This window comes from Plecotus auritus (genome assembly GCF_963455305.1).
Source record: "Plecotus auritus genome assembly, chromosome: 13".
Lineage (NCBI taxonomy): Eukaryota > Metazoa > Chordata > Mammalia > Chiroptera > Vespertilionidae > Plecotus > Plecotus auritus.
In genome coordinates, this window is record NC_137779.1 from 15304249 (window position 1) to 15325264 (window position 21016).

The 21016-nt window shown below is 46.6% G+C and overlaps 1 protein-coding gene across 2 annotated transcripts; it reads right to left on the minus strand.

The window, feature by feature from the left end:
• Positions 1–1552: 1552 nt before the first annotated feature.
• UFD1 (ubiquitin recognition factor in ER associated degradation 1) lies at positions 1553–20611 on the minus strand. 2 transcript variants are annotated; one of them, XM_080650521.1, is made up of 12 exons: positions 20239–20611; positions 17085–17217; positions 16695–16727; positions 14240–14361; positions 12889–13019; positions 11264–11336; positions 8151–8219; positions 5758–5823; positions 5440–5487; positions 4580–4668; positions 3602–3683; positions 1553–2531 (listed from the first exon to the last, which is right to left on the minus strand). In XM_080650521.1, exons 1-12 carry the CDS (start codon positions 20239–20241, stop codon positions 2457–2459), a joined length of 924 nt encoding a protein of 307 aa, XP_080506647.1. In that variant the 5' UTR covers positions 20242–20611; the 3' UTR covers positions 1553–2456. The 2 variants fall into 2 exon arrangements, with proteins under 2 accessions (XP_080506647.1, XP_080506648.1); XM_080650522.1 differs by having other exon boundaries at positions 1563–2531; positions 17111–17217; positions 20239–20367.
• Positions 20612–21016: the final 405 nt, after the last annotated feature.

The window sequence follows — 21016 nt, forward strand, 5'->3', positions numbered from 1 at the left end:
GCTGCCGAGTCTACTGCTGTAGTGACCACTCGAGGATGGAAATGAACTCACAAAATAAGGGGGTTGGCTGGGCATAACGTGTGTAGGGGTAGGGTATCTTTTTTTTTCTTTTATATATATTTTTATTAAGGTATTATATGTGTACATATCTTACCATTGCCCTCCCCCCCACCCCACTTCCATACATGCCCTCACCCCCCAATGTTTTGCACCCGTTGGTTACTCTTATATGCATGCATATAAGTCCTTCGGTTGATCTCAGCGTAGAGTATCTAAGGTGCGGGATAACCTCTCGAGGGAACTCTGGCTGGAAGTGGAGGCGAGAAGGGCATTCTGAGCACAGAGGCGGGGTGGTCCAAGGCATGGAGGCTGCGAGTGGCATTGGGTACAAGTCCAGGGCCGCTTGCATATCTGATTAGGAGTGAAAGCTTTACTGAGACAGAAAGCCCTGCAATAGCAATGCAATGGTTCCCCAGCCTATGCAAACCTGATCATGTGCAGGGGAGCCCCTTACAAGGCAGCTGCTGAGCCCCTTCTATGATTGAGACTGGGTCAGAGGCCCTGCAGGTGGTTCAGAAAGTTGCAATTTTATCAGGAGTCCTGCCAGATTGGCTCACAGACCAAGCTTGGAGAAGACACTGTGTGACAATAAGGTTGCGGGCCAGGGTACAGCAATAATAACCAGGAGTTTTGCTCCAGGTGATCCCACTGTGTCACCAGATCCATCATTGGGGTCCAATCCTGGCCCAGGCAGGGGAATGTGCCTCCAGCAAAAGAACAGGACCGATTTCATTACATATACAGGTGATACCTAGGGAAGAGAAAAACCCAGGGCCAGCGTCTTTATTATGCATAAAATGACAATATGTCAGGCAATGTGATCCTGCCAGTGGAGGTTGCCTACCCATCAAGGGCTTCTACCTCTGTAGTGGAACTGAGACTCCTTAGGTCAGGGGTGGGGAACATCTGGCCCACGGGCCATATAAGGCCCGCAAAATCATTTGGTCTGGCCCTAACTCACTCATTAGGGGTGAGTTAATTAAATGTTTGACCAAATATAGCAGGCTAATTTTTTAAGTTGATAATTTTATATGGCCCGCAAATGTTATAAATAGCCAAATGGTCCTTGGCAGGAAAAAGGTTCCACACCCCTGCCTTAAAGAGTCAGGTAGGTCACAGTGGTACTTTATGCCTTCTGAAACTACATCTATCATCATGATGGATGAACAGCCCTGGTCATCATGATAATCTTCAGTGCTCATTCTCTGAGATACATGGGTGGACCCTGGTATGGTACATCCTTTCCTCTTCTGAGTGTTGGGAGGAGCCTTGTTCAGAGAAGGACTCCCTGCCTACAAGGGGAGATCTGGGCCTGACCATCCTCACCCCAGGGGTCAGAAAGCCTCGTTTCTCCATACATTGAGCCACTCCCTTGTCCCCAAGTTCTTTTCTAGCAGTACTATGGAATGAGGGGTACCTGCAAGCAGGCCTTCCTCCAACTCCTGCTCAGTGGCCCAAACATCAATCCCTGTCGACATCTAATCAAACATTTAGAGGCAATCCAGGTTTTAGTCATTCCCTGTTTTTATTTGAAAATTTAATTTAGAATTACTTTCAAGGAACAAAAGAGATGAAAATAATTGGGTTAACATGTCAAAAGATCTCACTTTATACAAAGTGAGGATCTGAGACCAATACAAAATATGCAGGCCAGTGGAACATTGGATAATACATTAAACTGGGAGTGGGAGATAGGGAAGGAGAGAGGACCATCTTTAGCTCTTATTTATTCTAATATTCATATTTGTGCTTCTCCATGAAGTTTTGTTGTTCCCTCTCTCCCCCTAATAGAATAGATTCAGGGAGCCAGTTATTTCGAAATGAAAACTCAAGTAGAAATGTTTTCAGATCAGGTTTTCCTTCTGAGGAATAATTCTTTTGTGGAAAAAAAAAAGTAAAATAAAAATAGAAAAACCCATCCTCAAATACTTAATTGTAGCCAGTGGAATGGCATAACCACTATTTATAGAGCACAAATCTATTTAAACCACTTTTCTTTAGACCAAAGGCAACATCTAAGCTACAGACCCACAAAAAGAAAGGATAAATAAAAAGAACATCACAAGTTAGAGCAATTCAACCCCTTCCTTTGATTTTTATCAGGAACTGGGGAACTCTGCTCCAGCTGGGTCCGTAGGAGTGCTCCCAAGGGCTGAAAGCAAGAAGTGGTGAGGAGGCCGCCTATGGGACCTCAGAGACAGCTTTCTCTTTCCCCAATTCAAGCACATAACCACGAAGTCCTGCATCCCACTTCCAGATTAAACTAGACAATTCTTAGGTAACTCTAAACAAACCTAAAGTGACAGAGCATCTTTGCAATAGTTTCAATCCTGTCAGAGCCAGTAACTAAAAGCCATTATGTTGCAATTGAGCATTTTATTTTCCAATCAGCTAACTTATGGCTTTCTTCCCTTTTTACGCAATGACTGTCCTTCTCCAGAGAAAGCGACGAATCTGCCTCCAGCTTCATCCTGTGTGAAGATAAAATACTATTTTCAGAAATTTCTTGGAGGTTTATAGAAATTGCTTTATTCTGCTGACTCATGTACCATCCACCCATTTTCCTTACTTCCCCATTATTGATAATAAGAAATGTTTTTGAAATATAAATACAAAGCATAATCAACTGAATTGAACACATGCCCACACAATCACAACTATGTGTCTACCACTGCCTTTATTCTCAGGGTGAACATATATCCTTTTGCAGAAGCATCACATTTTCGATATATAAAGTATAAAATACACCCCCAAAAGAAAAGTCACCAGTAACTCCACCACCCAAAAATAACACTTCTAGTCACTTTTCTGTATGTGCTTATATAAACTATTTTGAAAAAAATATATATTTTATTGATTTTTTTACAGAAAGGGAGAAGGATAGAGTTAGAAACATCGATGAGAGAGAAACATCGATTAGCTGCCTCCTGCCCACCCCCTACTGGGGATGTGCCCGCAACCAAGGTACATGCCCTTGACTGGAATCGAACCTGGGACCTTTCAGTCTGCAGGCTGATGCTCTATCCGCTGAGCCAAACCGGTTAGGGCCTATTTTCAAACTTAATTCCCAAGTCTCAAGACAATGGATTTCTTATCTAGTACATTCTAAAACCTACAGAGAATTTCATCATGTGGGAGAGGCAGTCTCTACCACTGGGTATTACTTCTACATTTGCAGTATTTTAAATTGCTGTGGTGACCAGCTTAATGTGTTTGCACACAGCTCGATATTTCCTAGAAGTTGAATTCCTTAGTAAGCTAGTCTCCCACCAGCAGAAAGAGGGCTTGTTTTTTCTGAACCCTCAAAAACAGGTATCTTTCATGTATTCCTTTTGTTAGTCAGCCAGTGGTGTTATCTATAGAAGATGAAGATTCTGAGCTCCCCAACACACACCTCTACACCCCGCCCCACACAGCCTCAATAGCACAACCAGGCCACTGGAGGGAGGAGAGCCCCAGGAATGAAGAAAAATATGACAGAAATACCGATTCAAAATGGAAAGAATTCCCCCACTCATCATTAGAAAATAAAACTTCTCACCTCTTCAACCTTTTTGATCAGTGGACGTGAATTTCTGATGAAAGTGATCTTCCCAAGTTTAAATTCATAATTGGGAATTCCTCTGTAAAGATGCAAGAGGAGAAATGTTAGCTCCAGAAGAAAAGACTCAAATTCTCTTTTGACAAACAAGAGGAAGGCAAGCCAAAGAGAGGAAAGTATCCTCTTGGTGATTCTCATTCTGAGGTAAGCGGCTGTAAACCACCCTGGCCATGGGCCAGCCCTCTGGTGTTCCCCAGCATCCTTACAGGAGAGAATCAGAAGGCAATGGGGCAGGGGCTTTCAGATGGGACCTAGCCTGCAGCGAAGGGTCACCTAGGGGCTTGGGAGGCCCTCATCAAATCTGTCCTCCAGCCTCACGGATCAACCTTGAAGGGGTACACTTGTACCAAACTCAGAGAGTGGGTAAAAAATCCATTATAGCATTATCCTTCTGCTCCAACATATAGTAGAAAGGTGACATATGACAGGTGACACATCTCATCCCTGCCACCACTGTGACAGCCACCAGAGCAGGGAATCTGCTCTGAGTCCCTGGACCAAACAACAGAAACACACCTGTGAGGCAGCTCCTGCCTCCTGTTTGAAGGAAGTTAGATACTGTGACTTGATGAATAAAACAGAACAACAGATTAGATAGAAACTAGAAAGGTTTTAAGTAGGAGAGAGATCTGATGAGGGGCCAGCTGGAGGCGGGTGGAGGCTGGACTGCAGTGGTTCTGGACTGGAGGGAAGATACTGACACACTTCCACTGGGAAACAGCAACTCCTTGTCATGTTTCAGTCCCCCAAGGAGAGCAGGTGGGGGTGGGGGTGGGGAATTCATCCCTCTGCTGGATTCTTTGAGCTGGGCTTTATTATCCACAGCTGGAGTGAGGCTGCCCACCCCAGAGGTCTGGCACAGACCTTCCCTAGATGAGGATAAAGCATAAGGCTGGAGCAGAGACAGGGCAGACCCACCTTTTGATGTCTCCAGGCTTGATTGGGGAGGGGCTGGGCTCTACACCTTTCTTCTTCCCGTCCAGTCTATTCCCGGAGCCGGAGAAGGCCTACACAGGCAAGCAGGAGGGTGAGCACATGTACGCCCTTTGCTGAGACTGCTGCAGGGATATGTTCTGAGGGGTGCCATCCAGTCCCCCTCAGGAATGAAGCCCTCACTCCCCAGCTGCTGAATTGTGGGCAGCTGAGAACTCCGTCTCAGGACTACTGTGAGATGAAGGCAGTCTCCTGGCCCAGGAGCAACTACGGCCCAGGGGTAGCCAGTAGCCAATAGCCAACGACAGGTTAAAAGGTCTGGCCTTGGCCTCTGCAGGACCAGTCTGGGGCCCTGTGGATGGACTAAGACCTCGGCTGCAACTGCCGCATAGCTCAGCTTTCCAGTCCTCCACTGCCACCCGGTGCCCTGACAATAGTCATCTTTTTTCCCAGGGAGCCAGGCCGGCAGCAGTGCTGAAGGGTCATGTTGCAATTTATTTTTAAGCAGTGTAGGCCAGGAAAAGGAGAACACATTCTTAGAGATAAAGCAAATGTGGCCATGTTGTAAGGGAGAAGGTGTATGTGTGTCCATTGTACTATTTCAACTTTATGGTAGGTTAGAATTTTAAAAAGAAGAAAGTTGTGGCTGCCTTACAGATTTGTTAGGAAGATTCCATGAGAAAGTGGATGTCAAGTGCTATGTAACTGAGAGAGTGGCAGATACATGTTTGAACAGATACCAGAGGCCCAATCCCTACTGATGTCCATGGAGTGTTATAGAGTGGCTGGGAGGACAGATGGCACGGCAGGAGCACAGGAAGTAAAACACATGGTCTGGTACTCACACGGAAGCCCAGCTCTCCAGCATAGCCGCTATGGTCAGCTTCGCCTTCCTGACAGGGGACAGAAAAATGAGAGGTAAGCTCCCCAGCAGGGATACCCCAACTTTTCCCTTGGGCCCCTCATTTCTATTGCTGTCTCTGCACCGGAACAGCTGGGCCATCCCCTGGGAGCAGGGCTGGGAGAAAAGCAGGGAATGTGGCTACACTAGCACCAGTAGAGACCAAATACAGGCTGGCAGTCAGGTCAGACCAGGACATGCTCCCAAAGACCATTACCAAAGAGGCCAAACCTGCCAGGCTGGGGAGGGAAGAACAACTTACAGTTGAGTCCTCATGCTGGACTTGTCTTTCGGGTTCTTTGTAGCCCAGGGGAGCATCAAAATCCACCTGCGTTCCCAAGATGAAAGGGAAAGTTGTGAGACATGCTGGCACTTAGCATTCCTTAGCTTTTCTGTTTGTAACGGAGACAACTGTAGATTCACATGCAGTTTTAAGAACTAACACAGAAAGATGCCCTGTACACTTTGCCCAGTTTTCCCAATGGTGATATTTTACAAAACTATCCTATCTAATAAAAGAGTAATATGCAAATTGACCATCACTCCAACACACAAGATGGCCGCCCCATGTGGTCCAAGATGGCTGCAGGGAAGGGCAGTTGTGGGCAATCAGTCCAGCAGGGGAGGGCAGTTGGGAGGGACCAGGTCTCCAAGGGAGGGCAGTTGCGGGGGACCAGGCCTGCAGGGGAGGGCAGTTGGGGGGGACCAGGCCTGCAAGGGAGGGCGGTTGGGGGGGACCAGGCCTGCAGGGGAGGGCAGTTGGGGGCGACCAGGCCAGCAGAAGGCAGTTAGGGGTGACTGGGTCAGCAGGGGAGGGAAGTTGGGAGGGACCAGGCCTGCAGGGGAGGACAATTGGGGATTACTGGGTCAGCAGGGGAAGGCAGTTGCGGGAGACCCAGGCCTGCAGGGGAGGGCAGTTGCAGGGGGGGGAACAGGCCTGAAGGGGAGGGCAGTTGGGGGGAACCAGGCCTGCAGGGGAGAGCAGTTAAGGGTGACCAGGCCTGCAGGGGAGGGCAGTTAGGGGTGACCTGGCCTGCAGGGGAGGGCAGTTAGGGGGGACCAGGCCAGCAGGGGAGAGCAGTTAGGGGTGACCTGGCTGGCAGGGGAGGGGAGTTAGGGGCAATTGGGCCAGCAGGAGAGCAGTTAGGCGTCGATCAGGCTGGCAGGCAGAAGCGGTTATGGGCAATCAGGCAGTCAGGCAGGCGAGTGGTTGGGAGCCAGTAGTCATGGATTGTGAGAGGGATGTCCAACTGCCCATTTAGGCCCGATCCTGGTGGGAGGGCAGTTGTGGGGGGACCAGGCCTGCAGGGGAGGATCGGGCCTAAACGGGCAGTCGGACATCCCTTGAGGGGTCCCAGATTGGAAAGGGTGCAGGCTGGGCTGAGGGACACACACCCGCTGTGCACGAATTTCGTGCACCGGGCCTCTAGTAGTATAATATCACTACCAGGATATCGACATCTATACTATTCAGAATTCCTGTTTTACAAGAATTCATTGTGTATGTGTGTGTATGTGTGTATTGCGTAAGTTCTCACAATTTTACCATCAGTGTAGGCCCACAGTTAAGATGCTGAACAGTTCCAGCACCACAGGATCCCTCCATGTTTTCCCTCTACATCCACATCCACACCTCTGCTGGCCACTTTCTCCACCACCCAGGGCACCTTGTAACCACTATTTTGTCCTCCCTTTCTGAAGTATAGTTATTTTAAGAATCAGCCCTGGCCAATGTGGCTCAGTGGTTAGAATATAAGCTTGTGCACTGAAGGGTTGTGGGTTTGATTCCTAGTCAAGGGCACATACCTGGGTTGCAGGTTCAATCCCGGGGCCCGGTTGGGGCGCATGCGGGAGGCAACTGATTGATGTGCCTCTCTCACATCAATGTTTCACTCTCTCCCTCTCTCTTTCTCCCTTCCACTCTCTCTAAAAATCAATGGAAAAAATATCCTCAGGTTAGGGTTAACATACACACACATAAAAAAAAACAAAAACAAAAAATGGAATCAGTTGTAACCATTTGGGACTTCCATTTTTTGCTCAGCATCATTCTCTGGAAAGCCACCAAACTATTGTGTGTCCCAGTAGTTCCTTTCTACTTAGGAGCTGAGTAGCCTTCCTTAGCTTTTTAAAAAAATTGAGCTTCCTGCCCTAGCTGGTTTGGATCAGTGGATAGAGCATCGTCCTGTGGACTGAAGGGTCCTGGGTTTGATTCCGGTCTAGGGCACATGCCGGGTTGCAGGCTCGATCCCCAGTAGGGGGCGTGCAGGAGGCAGCCAATCAATGATTCTCTCTCATCATTGATGTTTCTATCTTTCCCTCTCCCTTCTTCTCTAAAATCAATAAAAATATTAAAAAAAAAATTGAGCTTCCTTAGTGTTTAAGAAGATGTACTTCTTGGCAGGTCTGAGATGCCAGTAGATTTAGCCATATCAGAACTGGAGGCAACTGTGCCACCTCCACTGGCCCTGAGAAGGATCACATACAAGGTCAGTGGCCTTCTCATGATGCTCTGGCAGCATTTTCCTCCTCTCTCACCCAAACAGTCCTGGGGACTGTGTGATAGTGACATCCTCTTGGGGCACTGGCCTACAGGTGCTACCAAATGCCCGTCTCCCCCAGGTGGAATGCACTATAAGCAGCAAAGTTACTCACATTCATGTCACACTCGATGATGGACACGGCTTTGTCAGGCTTGGTCTCCATCACCCGCAGTTCATAGATCTGTGAGAACACAGAAATCAGTTGGTTAGTTTCATGGCAGCACTGGGAACTGTCACTGTTACTGTGACTCCCTTCTGGGCTCTTGCAGACACATCATTCACCTCCACAACACCCTCCTCAGCATCTTACTGCAATGAAGAGGCCATTGGGGTGGACTGCCTTCATGCCTGTCCATCACTCAACAGAAGCTATTCCCTAAAAGTAGTTCAAATCAGACAAGGGAATTATGGATCAAATTGAAAGACACTCATAACCTTATTCCAGATTGTACACTCCTAGGAATTAACTCTAAGTAATTAATTAGCTTAAATATTCATATATAAATAAATTATAGCCACCAGGAGAATACAATGTAGCCAAGAGATAAGAAATTAAGCCAGTAATTTTGCTGTGTGTTTAGGATAATCTCAGGTACATAAAAACATACATTAAAAGTGGCTAAATCTATTTTTTTCAACATTGCTTGTGGTTCAGAGCCTGGGACAAGCTGCTGCTGTCCACTGCCCCCCTGGTTTCAAGTCTCGTGGTTGCCCTCATTCTTTAAAGAAGGCTTGGTGAGTTCCTTTCTCTCAGCCTCTAAAGATATTCTGCTATTTGGGGACTATAAATGGTTGCTATTTGCTCTTTTCCTGGAATATTGTATTTTCTCTCTGTTCACCTCCCTTTATCTGGTATTTGATATCTGTAACTTCTCCTGTTTGATGTGCATATTACTTCCTGTAACTATGGGCTGATGACCACTTGTAAAACAATTTCACTTATTATTTCGTTACAATATTTCCATTCCCCCATTCTTTCCTGCTGGGATTTTTACAGAGCATGTTTGACTTTCTTAGTATCTCCAATACCTCAAGCTCTCATATATTCTACCTTGCTTCTCAGTGCAGAATTCTAAGTCAGTTTTCCAGACTCAACTTTCATTTCATTAATTCTTTGTCAGCTATTGTTTAACTATTGTTTTTCAAATCTTCCTTTTTTTTGTAGTCTTTTGTTGCTTAATAAATTTTATAATTCCATTTTTTAATTTCTGTAACTATTTTACACATAATGATTTCATATTTACACCTGAAAATCCCAATGCTGATCTCCTTAAGGGTCTAAATCTGCTTTTGTTGTCTCTGCTTTGTGTGTCTGGTGGTTGTATTATGAGTTCCTGCTTGCTTGTTCAATCTTTAGCAGTCCTGAGGGCTTAAATAAACTGGGGGGCCTTTCCCAAACAGAATCTGAGTTCCTTCTTTTGAGATGAGGATAACATCCACCTCTGGATCTATTATGGCCCCTTTAAGCGATCCAGTTTAATGTGGAAGTCTCTGATTCAGATCTCCTACTATACCACTGACTGATATAGTAACTTACCATCAGGATGGCCCTGCTGAGATTCTTGAAAACCTCTTATATTTCTTGCCAACCCACCAACACATTTATAACCTAGGTTTTATCCTGATTAAACTGGGTTTTATCAGAAGGGCCCTTTAGAGTACCTAATCTTCTATATTTCCGAACTCTATGTAACTCACCTTCCCTTTCAGTGCAAAAATATCATCAATTTAGTTATATTTAGTATTACTACCTTAATAAAGAACAACATTAAGGCTACCTGCAATTAATTATGGAAGCTTATAAAGTATTCAGTTAATGTAGACAATACTTAAAATGTTCCCCACAAAGCTAAAGGCAATAGGATTATTTCTTAGTTTTATATAAAATTGTGATTTAAGACCCACAAATTGAAAAGTAAGGATTCTCAATATCAGATGCTGCAAACAGAAGGAAATTGCTGGAGAACAGTGGATCCCTACACTGACACCAAGGGAGTAAGTGTCCTCTCGATCCTATAGGAAGGGACATCCCACAGGCTCCTGTTCATGCATGAGGACCCCAGGCCATGAGGGGACAAGAGAGTGTGTGAAGGAGTTAAGAGCTGGCCTCAGGGAAAGGCATGCCAGGGCTGGTCACTCCTGAGGACTAGGTGGTCGACCCTGACAGCAACTCTGTGAGGGTCAATCCTGGTCATTGTCACAGTGGTCACGAAGTAGTCACATCACTGTGCTCCAAGCCTGTGTTAGGATGGCCTATCAATAGAGTTAGCAAATATTTTATCTTTCCTCAGACATGTTTCCATGAATAATGGGTAAGTGGGTGCTGTCTTGCATTCATGGGAACTCATCTGTCATTATGCATGAAAGAATGAGAAATGAAAGAAGCAGTACGGTATTTCACTTTACAGCTAAATTGTCTAGATCCAGACACCTAAAAAGCATGGAATCACAGATGAACCTAAGTGGTGTTCAGACCTGAAAGACTATGTCAAGACGGACAAGCCCAGAGGAGCTAAGAGAAAACCAAAGTGAAAGAAAACATAAGGAAGAGGATGTGGCCAGGCTCTGCTTCCAGGTGCCCCACCACTTGGAGCGCAATGCCTGGCCAGCTCCAGGAGGGCCTGTATGCTTCCAATAGAGGGAATCATAAGGACAGGGACCTACACTGGCTCATTTCTGTGTCCTGACAGCCTAGCAAAGGGCTTATCTGATATTTTAGGTGCAATGCAGACCTTTCTAACTGAGGTATAATTAGCAGGCTCACCACCATGATACACAGATATGTGGTTAATAAGTATAACAAACCCTAGCCAGTTTGGTTCAGTGGATAGTGTCGGCCTGAGGATTGAAGGGACCCAGGTTCAATTCTGGTCAAGGGCACATACCTCAAGCCCTGGTCAGGGCCCATGTGGGAGGCAACCAATCTCTCTCACACCAGTGTTTCTCTCTGTCTGTACCCTCCCTTCCATGCTCTCTAAAAAAGTCAAGGAAAAATATCCTTGGGTATTAACAAAACAAAACAAAAGGATAACAATGTTAAGCTTATTCACCTATTAATGTAATAAATCAATTACCAAAACTTAGCTGCTGAATTATTAGTATAGGGCTCTAAAAAGTAAACAGTAGGCAGCAATTAGTTGAAAAAAGTCAGGTATACACTGCTTAAAAAGAACCCCCATTCAAATACCAGAATGGCACTGCAGGCCCTATAGCCGACACACTTACCTTCTCATTGTAGTTGATGGCAATCACATCCCCAGTGGTCAGACAGGCAAAGTTTCTCAATGCGTTTTCTAATCTGCAGACACACAATGTCAAGGCATAAACATAAACTATAGCTCCAGAATCCACCACAGTGACATGGCACATCCTAGAGCAGCAGTTGCCAGCCTTTTGGATGTCACGGACCACCATTGGTCCGCGGACCACCGCTTGGCGAACGCTGTCCTAGAGAGGCTCTCAGAGCCCGAGGGGAAAAAGCCAGGCTGTCTAGGTTCAGTTTTCTTGGTCACAAATCCTTCCAGGGTGACAGCAACTTTGTGTAAAGGGCCTTTTGTGGGATGCTGTCTTCATTCCTCGTGTGAAATGCCATGCTTCAGGAGGGCCCTGCCCTTGAAGCCTCCTGAGGACCCGAGTTGTCAGACCCAATCCAATCGGCCTCTGAGAATGGAAATGGCTCTCTCATCGCTGCTGTGCACCCCCCACATTCTCTGCTCTATGCTGACTACCTTTATCCAGACTACCAGCTAGACAAGGGAGCATTGGGTTGACTGTAGCTGATGAAAGTAGTGCCCTTTCTACGAGAGAAACTGCTTCTGAAAGCAATCCAGTAAGTATGCATTGCAAAAAATGTAAAAATCCAGAGAAAATCCTGAGGGGCTACGGTCAGACGCAGGCCTCACTCCTAGGCACTGACAGTCAGACAAGCACCTCCAAGTAGAGCTTTGAATGACAAGGGACCAGACCTTGCCACAGGACACTGATGGCTGTGAGCAGAGCCTAGCACCCCTGCATGTCCAGGACCCAGCTGTAAGGGGCTCCACACGCCAGTCCACAGACACAGTCAGTGGATGGCTCAACATGCCCACCCACATAGGACACGACTGTCAGCAACTTGCTCCTGAGCTCCTGCCTGGGAAGAGTGTGTGGGGAGACAGGTGGAGGCAGCTTTTCTTTTACTGTCCACTTACCTGTATTTTTTTCAAACATGCATTTAAAAAAAAACAAATAGGAGACAGAGTGACCACTCTATCACATGACATCAATGAGCCAAAGTGGGGCCTCTAAGCTATTGAAGTCCACACACAGCACATCCCTCACCCACACTGGTCACTCCTTAAATTATAAACACATACGTCTGGCTACTGTTCAGAGAACACACCAAAAAACCAAGAGAAATCACTAGAACCTAAAACCTCTCCTTTCCTCTTGCTAAGACAAAGAAAACTTATTAAGCCAATCCTCCCCACTGGTTTGGAGTAAAAAGCCCTAAGCTTGAGTGGCAAGTTTACGGGCACCAGTGGCTCGGGAGCTGAGAGGCAGACCAGCTGGCTCCCTTCCACCAGAACATACTGGGCTTTGGGGCAGGTGTCATAGTTCACCTGAAGGAAGGGTTCCACGCTGCCCATGAAGTATACAGAGAGTGTACAGAAGAGGCACACACAGTGTCTAGCACACTGGTCAGGCCCAGTCCAGGAGTGATGGCAGATGTGCTGGCTGAATGTCATTATTCTCAAATTACAACGCCAATCACAATAAATATGTGCTCCTCAAAGTAGGCACACGTTCAACAAAGCGCTCTGTAGACTGTGTGCCAGCAAACCCCTTTTGTCCAGAAGAACCCTTCTTACACTGCTTTTGGGTTGGTGATGTCCAAGAAGTCAGGGCTCTGAGGCTGAAATTTGGAGTATGTAGCCACTTGAAGGTTGACACTTTCCACCTGAACCAGGCCCCCTTCTTCCAACAGCAAATTCTGCATCATCTAAAGGAAAAAGAAGACCACATGAGGCTTCTGGAAATCAGGGACTGTCAATGACCCATACACTGGGCAGGCTAAAGTCTGACATTCAGATGGCCTCTTGGAACCTTGTTCCAGGTTGACTCACCCTGAAGCAGCCCGGGAGCCCGAGGTGAGATGGAGTCAGCCAATAAGCCAACATAATGCATGAGCATGGGGCTGACTCAGCGGCAACACCTGAGAAACCCCAGGCAAACACCTATTCTTGCCAGGAGCTAGAAGACCAGCTCAGGAAGAGACAGGCCAGCAGCTCCATGCTACCTAAAGAGGCATCCCAGGAAATGTGATTTTTCTCAGAAAAAAGAATTCAATTAGTTTTCTGATCCAAAGTGGCCTAAGAACCTAGACAAGGGGCCACCCAAACTCCAAATCAATGGGTTGCAGAGAACCTTTGAGGTACAGCGTATCCCAGTATCACCACCTCTTCTCTCACTTCTATAGAGGGGTCTCTGCAGATCCATAGTGGCCTCAGGAAGCTGTCACTGTCCGACACTTCAGCCACCCACAGTGCTCTACTGGATTAGCAGGAGAAAGCCTCAAACCAAGAAGAGGGACCTCCAAATACACAGGAGAGCGAGGCACTGAGAGGCAAGTGCTGGGGAGGGCAAGTGATCAGGAAAGCAAGTTGGGTCTGGGCTTTGAGGTGTAAGAGCTCCCCATTGAGAGCAAGATGGGGAAACATCACAAGAGAGGCCAGGCAGCAGGTGTGAGGGAGTGGAGGGCTCCTGTGGTGCCCTCGGGAAGGACAAAGGCTTAAGGGAAAGCCCAAGAGCTCTAGAGAAGGTTTGTTTTCATGGCAACAAAACTGAGTGCTTTAAAAATACTCAGTTATAGGCAAAAGAGTAAACACATACCTGTTGCAACAGAACTGGGGGGAGAAACTACTGAAAATGGGGAGAAAATGTTTAAAAATCTAAAATTTTGTACTTAGACCATTTCAAATATACTCCTGCTTCATTATGGTAAAAAAGCCTTACCCAGGAGATCACAGGTAAATGGCATGGCTGTGGTATCTAGGCTACCAGCTGAGCAATGAACAAAGAAAAGGATATTCCAAATGCCCTCCCCCACTCTGTATCTGGGGGCAAGACACTTGCACATGCTGGGCGGGTTGGTGTCCCTGCCTGAGGTCCCACCCGAGACAGGCTCACAGACTCTCCAGAGACCAGGATAGCCCCACTCACCCAGTGTGGCAGGTAGCAGATACCCTCATCAGCCACAAATTCCAGCACACCGCAGTGCGTCATGCGGTCCGAGTTCTTGTTGGTCAGCTTGAACAGCATGGGGTAGGTAATGTTGAGTCGGCCTAGAAACAAGAGAGGTTATGAGACAAAGCTTCTGCAAGGGACAGAAACGCTGTTCCCCCAACATGCTCCCCTAAAAAGCGGCCTCCTGGGCACTCACTATGGCTTCACACAGCCTTGCTCCCCAGAGTAGGTCCTCGGACCTGTGTGGTGCTTCGCCCTTTAGAGTCTGCCCACCCACAAGACCCCACATTCCCTGCGAGATCACAGAACTTGGCCCAGAACTGGGAAATGTTCAGTGACTCAAATTTTCAGCAGCAGCTTACACTTGTGATTTTCTGAAATTCTAATTTTGAAAAGTGGCATGTTCATTCATTTATTTGCAGATAATTTAAGTGCCAACCATGTGCTGGACAAAACTGCCACCTTCAAACGTTTCTAGTGAGCAAACCAAGAAAGGAAACAAGTGCGCCCTGATGCGTGGTGCTGTGGGAGGGGTGGAGTAGGGCGGGAGGAAGCAGGGCTCCTGGAGGATGTCCTCCAGGTGAGTCAAGGTGGGAAGGCCAGGAAGGGAATTCTAGGCAGAGGAAGCAGCCTGAGCAAAGGCATGGAGCGAAGGGGAGCCCAGCCAGTTCAGGAATGGCTGACCATTAGGTGAGACTGGAGCATGGGTACAAGGTATGGAGCGGTCAGGAGAGGAGGCTGGGTGGGACACCATGCAGGGTGACTGACACAGTGACAGTGTTTGTCACATGCCAGGCCCTCACTTGGTCTTCCCAGAACAGTGAGGTAGGTACTGTCCTTGCCAATTTTGTCTACGGGGAACAAAAGAACGCAGGTTCAGCAACATGCCCAGGACCCACAGGCCAGAAGTAGTGACACTGGGATTCAACCTAGGCTACTGGCCCAGGTCGGGGACTTAACCATTGAGGCCCACTTCACTGTCAATTTAGAAAAACATGGCAATAGAAGTTTCATTTAGCAGTCAGGAGGTATGGCAGACTCATTTGGGATCTCCCTAAAAATTCTGATAAAGCAGAACAAGATATGAGTTCGGGAATGACACCACAGATAGGGAAGGAGAGCTCCAGAAGTGGCTCCTCACTGCAGAGGTAGTGGTGGAAGTGGGTATTGCCCCCTGCACATCAGAGTGACTTAAATGCTGATAGATTTCAGTTGGACAGTTTCTCCCACAACATAAAAGGTTTGAACAGCACTGATCTAAATACTACAGTCCCAATCCCTAAGTCTCTTCTTAGACACTTGTGCCAAGGGTCACACTGGTGCTCAGCTCCTGGGTCAACTCAAATGGAAAGTAGGCTCTCTGGGGGCTTTGACCCCTCCTCTGCTATTTCAGGGACTTGTCTGAGGGATGTGAACCTCTCAGCTCTATCCACCCACTGGCTGAGCTGAGGTCAGGATTAAAGGCCTCCACTGGGTACGGCCACTGCTGATGTTGGCATTGGTGAAGCCCTGCTGGCTAAAGGCTACCACCTCATGCCTCTGACTGGTGTCACGTGAGTTTAGGCTGTTTACAAACACACCATAGGGCACTATTTAAGAGGTACTCTTGCCACACAGCAGCTCTGATGGACAGGTGCTGTGTGTCCCCATTTAAAAATGAAGTCACTGAATTTCAGAGAGGCAAGTCATTAATCAAGAGTCAGGCTAGGCCAGGTGCAAAGTCCAAGCCAGAGCGACACCAGAGCTGGCACCCTTTTTCCAAGTGTACTGAACACTAATGTATGGACCCTCCTGCTGGTGGCCTCCAAGCCTGCTTCAGATGGGAAGAATTCACACCAGAAACACCACTGAATCTCAATAGGCAATGACTGTGCCTGTGCGTAGGGTTTTATGTCTAGGTGAAGTGGAGCTGGGGTATGAAGTCTCCAAATTGTTCTGATGGGTTGAGGGGGCCAGGGAAAGAGGCAGGAGCCAGAGGAACAACTTCTGAGGCAGAAGACTCCGTTTTTGACATGCTGCAGATGTAATAGGGCAGAGGGGGTAGAAGTGAGGGCCTGGAGCCGAGGAAAGATGCTTGGGCTGGAGTTGGGAGCCTTGCCACACAGCTCCCTCTTGAGAACTGACCATCGTGCTCTAGGAGAAAACCTAGTGAATCCAGCAATAGCATCAACTGCCCAGGCAGTGATAAACACTGGTGCTCCAACCTTCCTTTAGTCCTGATGGGATCAAAAACAGTGGGCGGGTCAGGGGAGATTCCCTTCACAGGAGAGACCTGGAGCTGAATACGTACTGGCCTCAGGGCCACTTCACCGGGGCATCTGTGGCCCCAGCTCTCCCAGCTTAGCGTGCATATTCCAGGGACAATTCCTGGTCAGACATGGCATCCATTTTTATATTACCTCAGTCCTCAAGTCATGTAGAAAATACTTACTGAGTTGATCGAGGGCTGAAGGTGGCATAATAACTGTGGAAAGAACATTTAAAAAACATTAGAAAATAAAAAGGACAGAAATCAAAATGCAGTTGCTGTTAATCTTTAAAAAGTACTAAATGATACTTATATGGTAGCCAGAATTAATAATAATGATCTGTCATAACGAATTTTACTTGCTATAATTTATTTTGGGGAACTGAATGGCTACTAGCCATAATTTGGACCCCACCCCAGCAAATCTGGAACAAGCCATGTTTTCAGTGTAAGTAGCTACTGTTACACATGTAAAATAAAAACTGTTGAAGACTATAAGCACTGCAGGCTGAGGGCAGGAAAAGTTACTATTCAAAATAAAAGTTACTATTCAAAATAAAAACAAGCACATACTCTTCCCGCCTTTCTCCACATCTGACCTGTCATTAGGCCCTGCAAGCATGGACACGGAGAAGCAGCGGTACTGTGTAGAGAAGCGGTTCTGGAAGACCCGGGGAATCGGGTGGTCAAACATATTGAAAGAGAACTAGAAGGAGAAAAGAGATGTCAGAGTTAGAACAGAACAAAGACACATTTATTTTCATCAAAAGCCAAAACAGATCAGGGTAGTTAATGCTGCTAAATGTTGTCGAAGAACAAGATACACTACCAAAATCCTGATGGACCACAGGGGTCTGCCTGAAGCACTTCTCCGTACTACAATGAACCTAAAGTCTGTTTCCACCCTTTCTTTCTTTTTTTCTTTTTAAATTATATTTTATTTATTTATTTTTTACAGAGAGGAAGGGAGAGGGATAGAGAGTTAGAAACATCGATGAGAGAGAAACATCGATCAGCTGCCTCCTGCATACTCCCTACTGGGTATGTGCCCGCAACCAAGGTACATGCCCTTGACCGGAATCGAACCTGGGATCCTTGAGTCTGCAGGCTGATGCTCTATCCACTGAGCCAAACCTGTTAGGGCTCTTTCTTTTTTTTAAAAAAGAGAGTTGAGAGTTGAGCCCAGCTGGTGTGGCTCAGCAGTTGAATGTCGATCCAGGAACCAAGAGGTCCCTTCCTCTCTCTCTAAAAGGAGAGGGAGAGATAGAAACATCAATGATGAGAATCACTGATCGGCTGCCTCCTTCACACCCCACACTGAGGATCAAACCCAGGCATGTGCCCTGACTGGGAATTGAACCAGTGACCTCTTGGTTCATGGGACGACGCTCAACCACTGAGCCACACCAGCTGGGCGCTTTGTCTCTTAATTTTGTTCAGATGTTTTTTCCCACAGAATATTTAAACTTTGAATTAATCACTTTTTTCTCTGTTTTTTGCTTTCATGGTGTTTTCCTTTTTTTTTTTTGACGAGGGGGCTGTTACACAGCGACCTGGAGTCTTCTCAAAGTACTGCAATTATTATGACATAAAAAAAAAAGGATATAATAGCACAAGCGGGTATATATCCAAAAGAATGGAAAGCAGGGTCTTGAAGAGATATTTGTACCCATGTTCAGAGCAGCACTATTCACAATAGCGAAGAGGTAAAAACAAGTGAAATGCCCATCATGGATGAATGGATAAAGAAAATGTGGTACATACACACAATGGAATATTGTTCAGCCCTAAAAAGGAAGGAAATACTGACATATGCTACAACATGAATAAGCCTTGAGGACAACTAAGCCGAACACAACATGACAAAAAACTGTGTGATTCCCCTTATATAAGGTGCCTAGAATAGTCAAATTCATAAGAGACAAAAAGTAGAATTTTGGTTTCCAGAGGCAGGGGGGAGGGGGGAAATAGATGTTTAAAACATAGATTCAGTTTTGCAAGATAAAGTTCTGTAGACCCATTACACAACAATGGGAACATTATTCAACTGTACACTTAAAAATGGTGAAGGTTTTTTTTTTTTTTTTACCCCAAGTTCTTAAGAAATTTCAAAATTCCAGAGACAAAGAAGCATAGAACAGACTGTGGAATCTCAGCGGGAAGGTGGGGGAGGGTGGGTAGGTGGGAAGAGACCAACCAAACTGTATGCAGTATGCACACACAACCCATGGACGCAGACAATAAGGTGGTGAAGGCCTGGGGCGGGGGTGGGAGCGGGTTAGAAGGGGTCAGTGGGGGAAAATAGGGGACATATGTAATACTTTCAACATAAAAGACTTAATTTAAAAAAATAAAGAAATCTCAAAATAGACAAATATTTCTTGACTTGATTCCAAATATACATTAAGTAGAGGGAAAGCCATCTATTGATAATGTAGTTACCAAAACTGAATCAGCCATCTTCCTAAAATGCAAATATAAATCTCAAATGATTCTGCTTAAAATTTCAAATGATTCTTCACTCCCTGTGTACTGGCACAGTAGTTTAAAACCTTTGGTTCTTCTTTTAACCAACAGAACTCTGTCTAACAAAATCTTGGCCAGAAACCTAACAAAAGAAAGTGTTTCTGGGATAAAAGGAAGAAAAGTGGGGGCCTCCCTGAGCGCCTCTCACTACACCACCCCGTCTAAACCATTTCTTCTCTTTGCAATATGAAAGAGGAAAATGTGCAAAGTATTTAACACCCGTACCAATCTGCCTTCAAACCACTCGGGAACCTGAATTTCTGCTCTTTCCTACTGCTCCCCATCCCAAATCCTACTTTCCTTTATAATCCCAATGCCTAGCTAGCATATTGCCTACCACACATCAAGTATTCAAGGTCTGTTAATCGGATAAACTTGAGAATAGAAGTATGATTCGACAACAACACACTCAGGATAAAATCTAATCATCATTCCTTGTTTTTTACAAAAAGGAACGGGCCACACTTAGGCAATGCTGTTAGACTGAGCTTTGCAGCCAGCTATCCAGGCTCGGTTTCAAATTTTCACTCCCCACTTTTGTGACCTCTGTAAACAATAAGTTTTCTCACGGTTAAAACGATAATAATCATCCTTGTCTCCAAGGTCACTGTAAGGATTAAATGAGATAAGGTTTAAGGAGGGACTGCAGGAGTTAAGATAAAAGCTGTGTTATCGGGAAAAGCACCAGCAAATATTAGCTACTACTGTCATGTTTACTGAATCGCTTACACAGCCGAAGGCATGATCACCACCCAGGCAGGACCCAGGAGGTACTGGGCTCCAGGAACGGGGGAAGAGCGGAGTGTTCCCGCTCACCGGGATGCCCCCCGCCCTGGGTATTCTTTCTGGGAAGCCCCTCATTCTGTTCCTCCCCACAACAAACTTTCAATTAATTCGGTATTCATGGAACCTGTTAAATGTCTACCACTTGCAAAAACCATGGGTGGACACAAACACGGAAGGAGCTCGAGTTCAACTGAGAGGAAATGCAAACCACCTCCCGAACTAGTGGGGATGACCCGCGACCGTTTGCAGTCAGGGCTACGGCTCTTCCCTGATGCTCCCCGGACGGACAGACGGGCCTGACTTAGGCCGGGTGACTCGGCATCTCCGCAGCCGTTAGGTCCACCTTGCCGGGCCCTAACCACCCTCCTTCCCAACCCCGGCCCCCAGCTCCCGGGCCCTGTCCTGCTGCGCTCACCATGATGGCACCTCTGCCACGCAGACACCGCTGTGTCCGGGAAACGTTACGACCCAAGCCCTCGGACTCGCTCTCCTCACAGCCGACTTGCTCTTCTCACCGAGGCCGCCGCTGTCGCCTGGGCTCTGACGTCCCGGAAGGCTCACCGGAAGTTCCGGACTACAGCCCGGGGGGAGGTGCCGATCACAGGGCTGGGTTGCAAAAGAGAAAAAGCCAGGCAAAAGCGCCAGGGCCTAAAGTTTCCCCGGAATGAACAATAAAGTACCTTTTTAAAACTTGTTTCCACTCTAGAGGAATTTTAAAAAGTGTTTTAAATTAATTTTGATAGTACCCCTCCTCCCCCGACGAATTTACTAGGGCCATTTTCCTTACTGACTACACTACCCAGAATGCAGCAGTCCTGGGAGACTCGGGCGGAAGTAAGCTACTCATCCGCCTTGGAATTAGATCGCGAGTCTATTGAAATCATAAACTTGACAACTTCGTTCGATGTATATTTAACTTAAGGTGATATTGAAATAATAAACTGACAACTTCATTCGATGTATAAATATATTTAAGGTGAGATAGCTTCTTTTTCCTGGAGTTCCTGTGGGAGAGTAATGGGCTTCACTGCCCAAAGTAAAGATGTCCACCGACCATATTGTATCTGGGCAAACACGAAGGCATTCTGCTTGTCGATGACGCGATTAGGGGCGGGCCAGAATTTTCCAGCAGTGAATGGCGGAGCGCTGCAGCCGCCGCAATTTGAACTAATCATACAGGAAGAAAGGCGGGA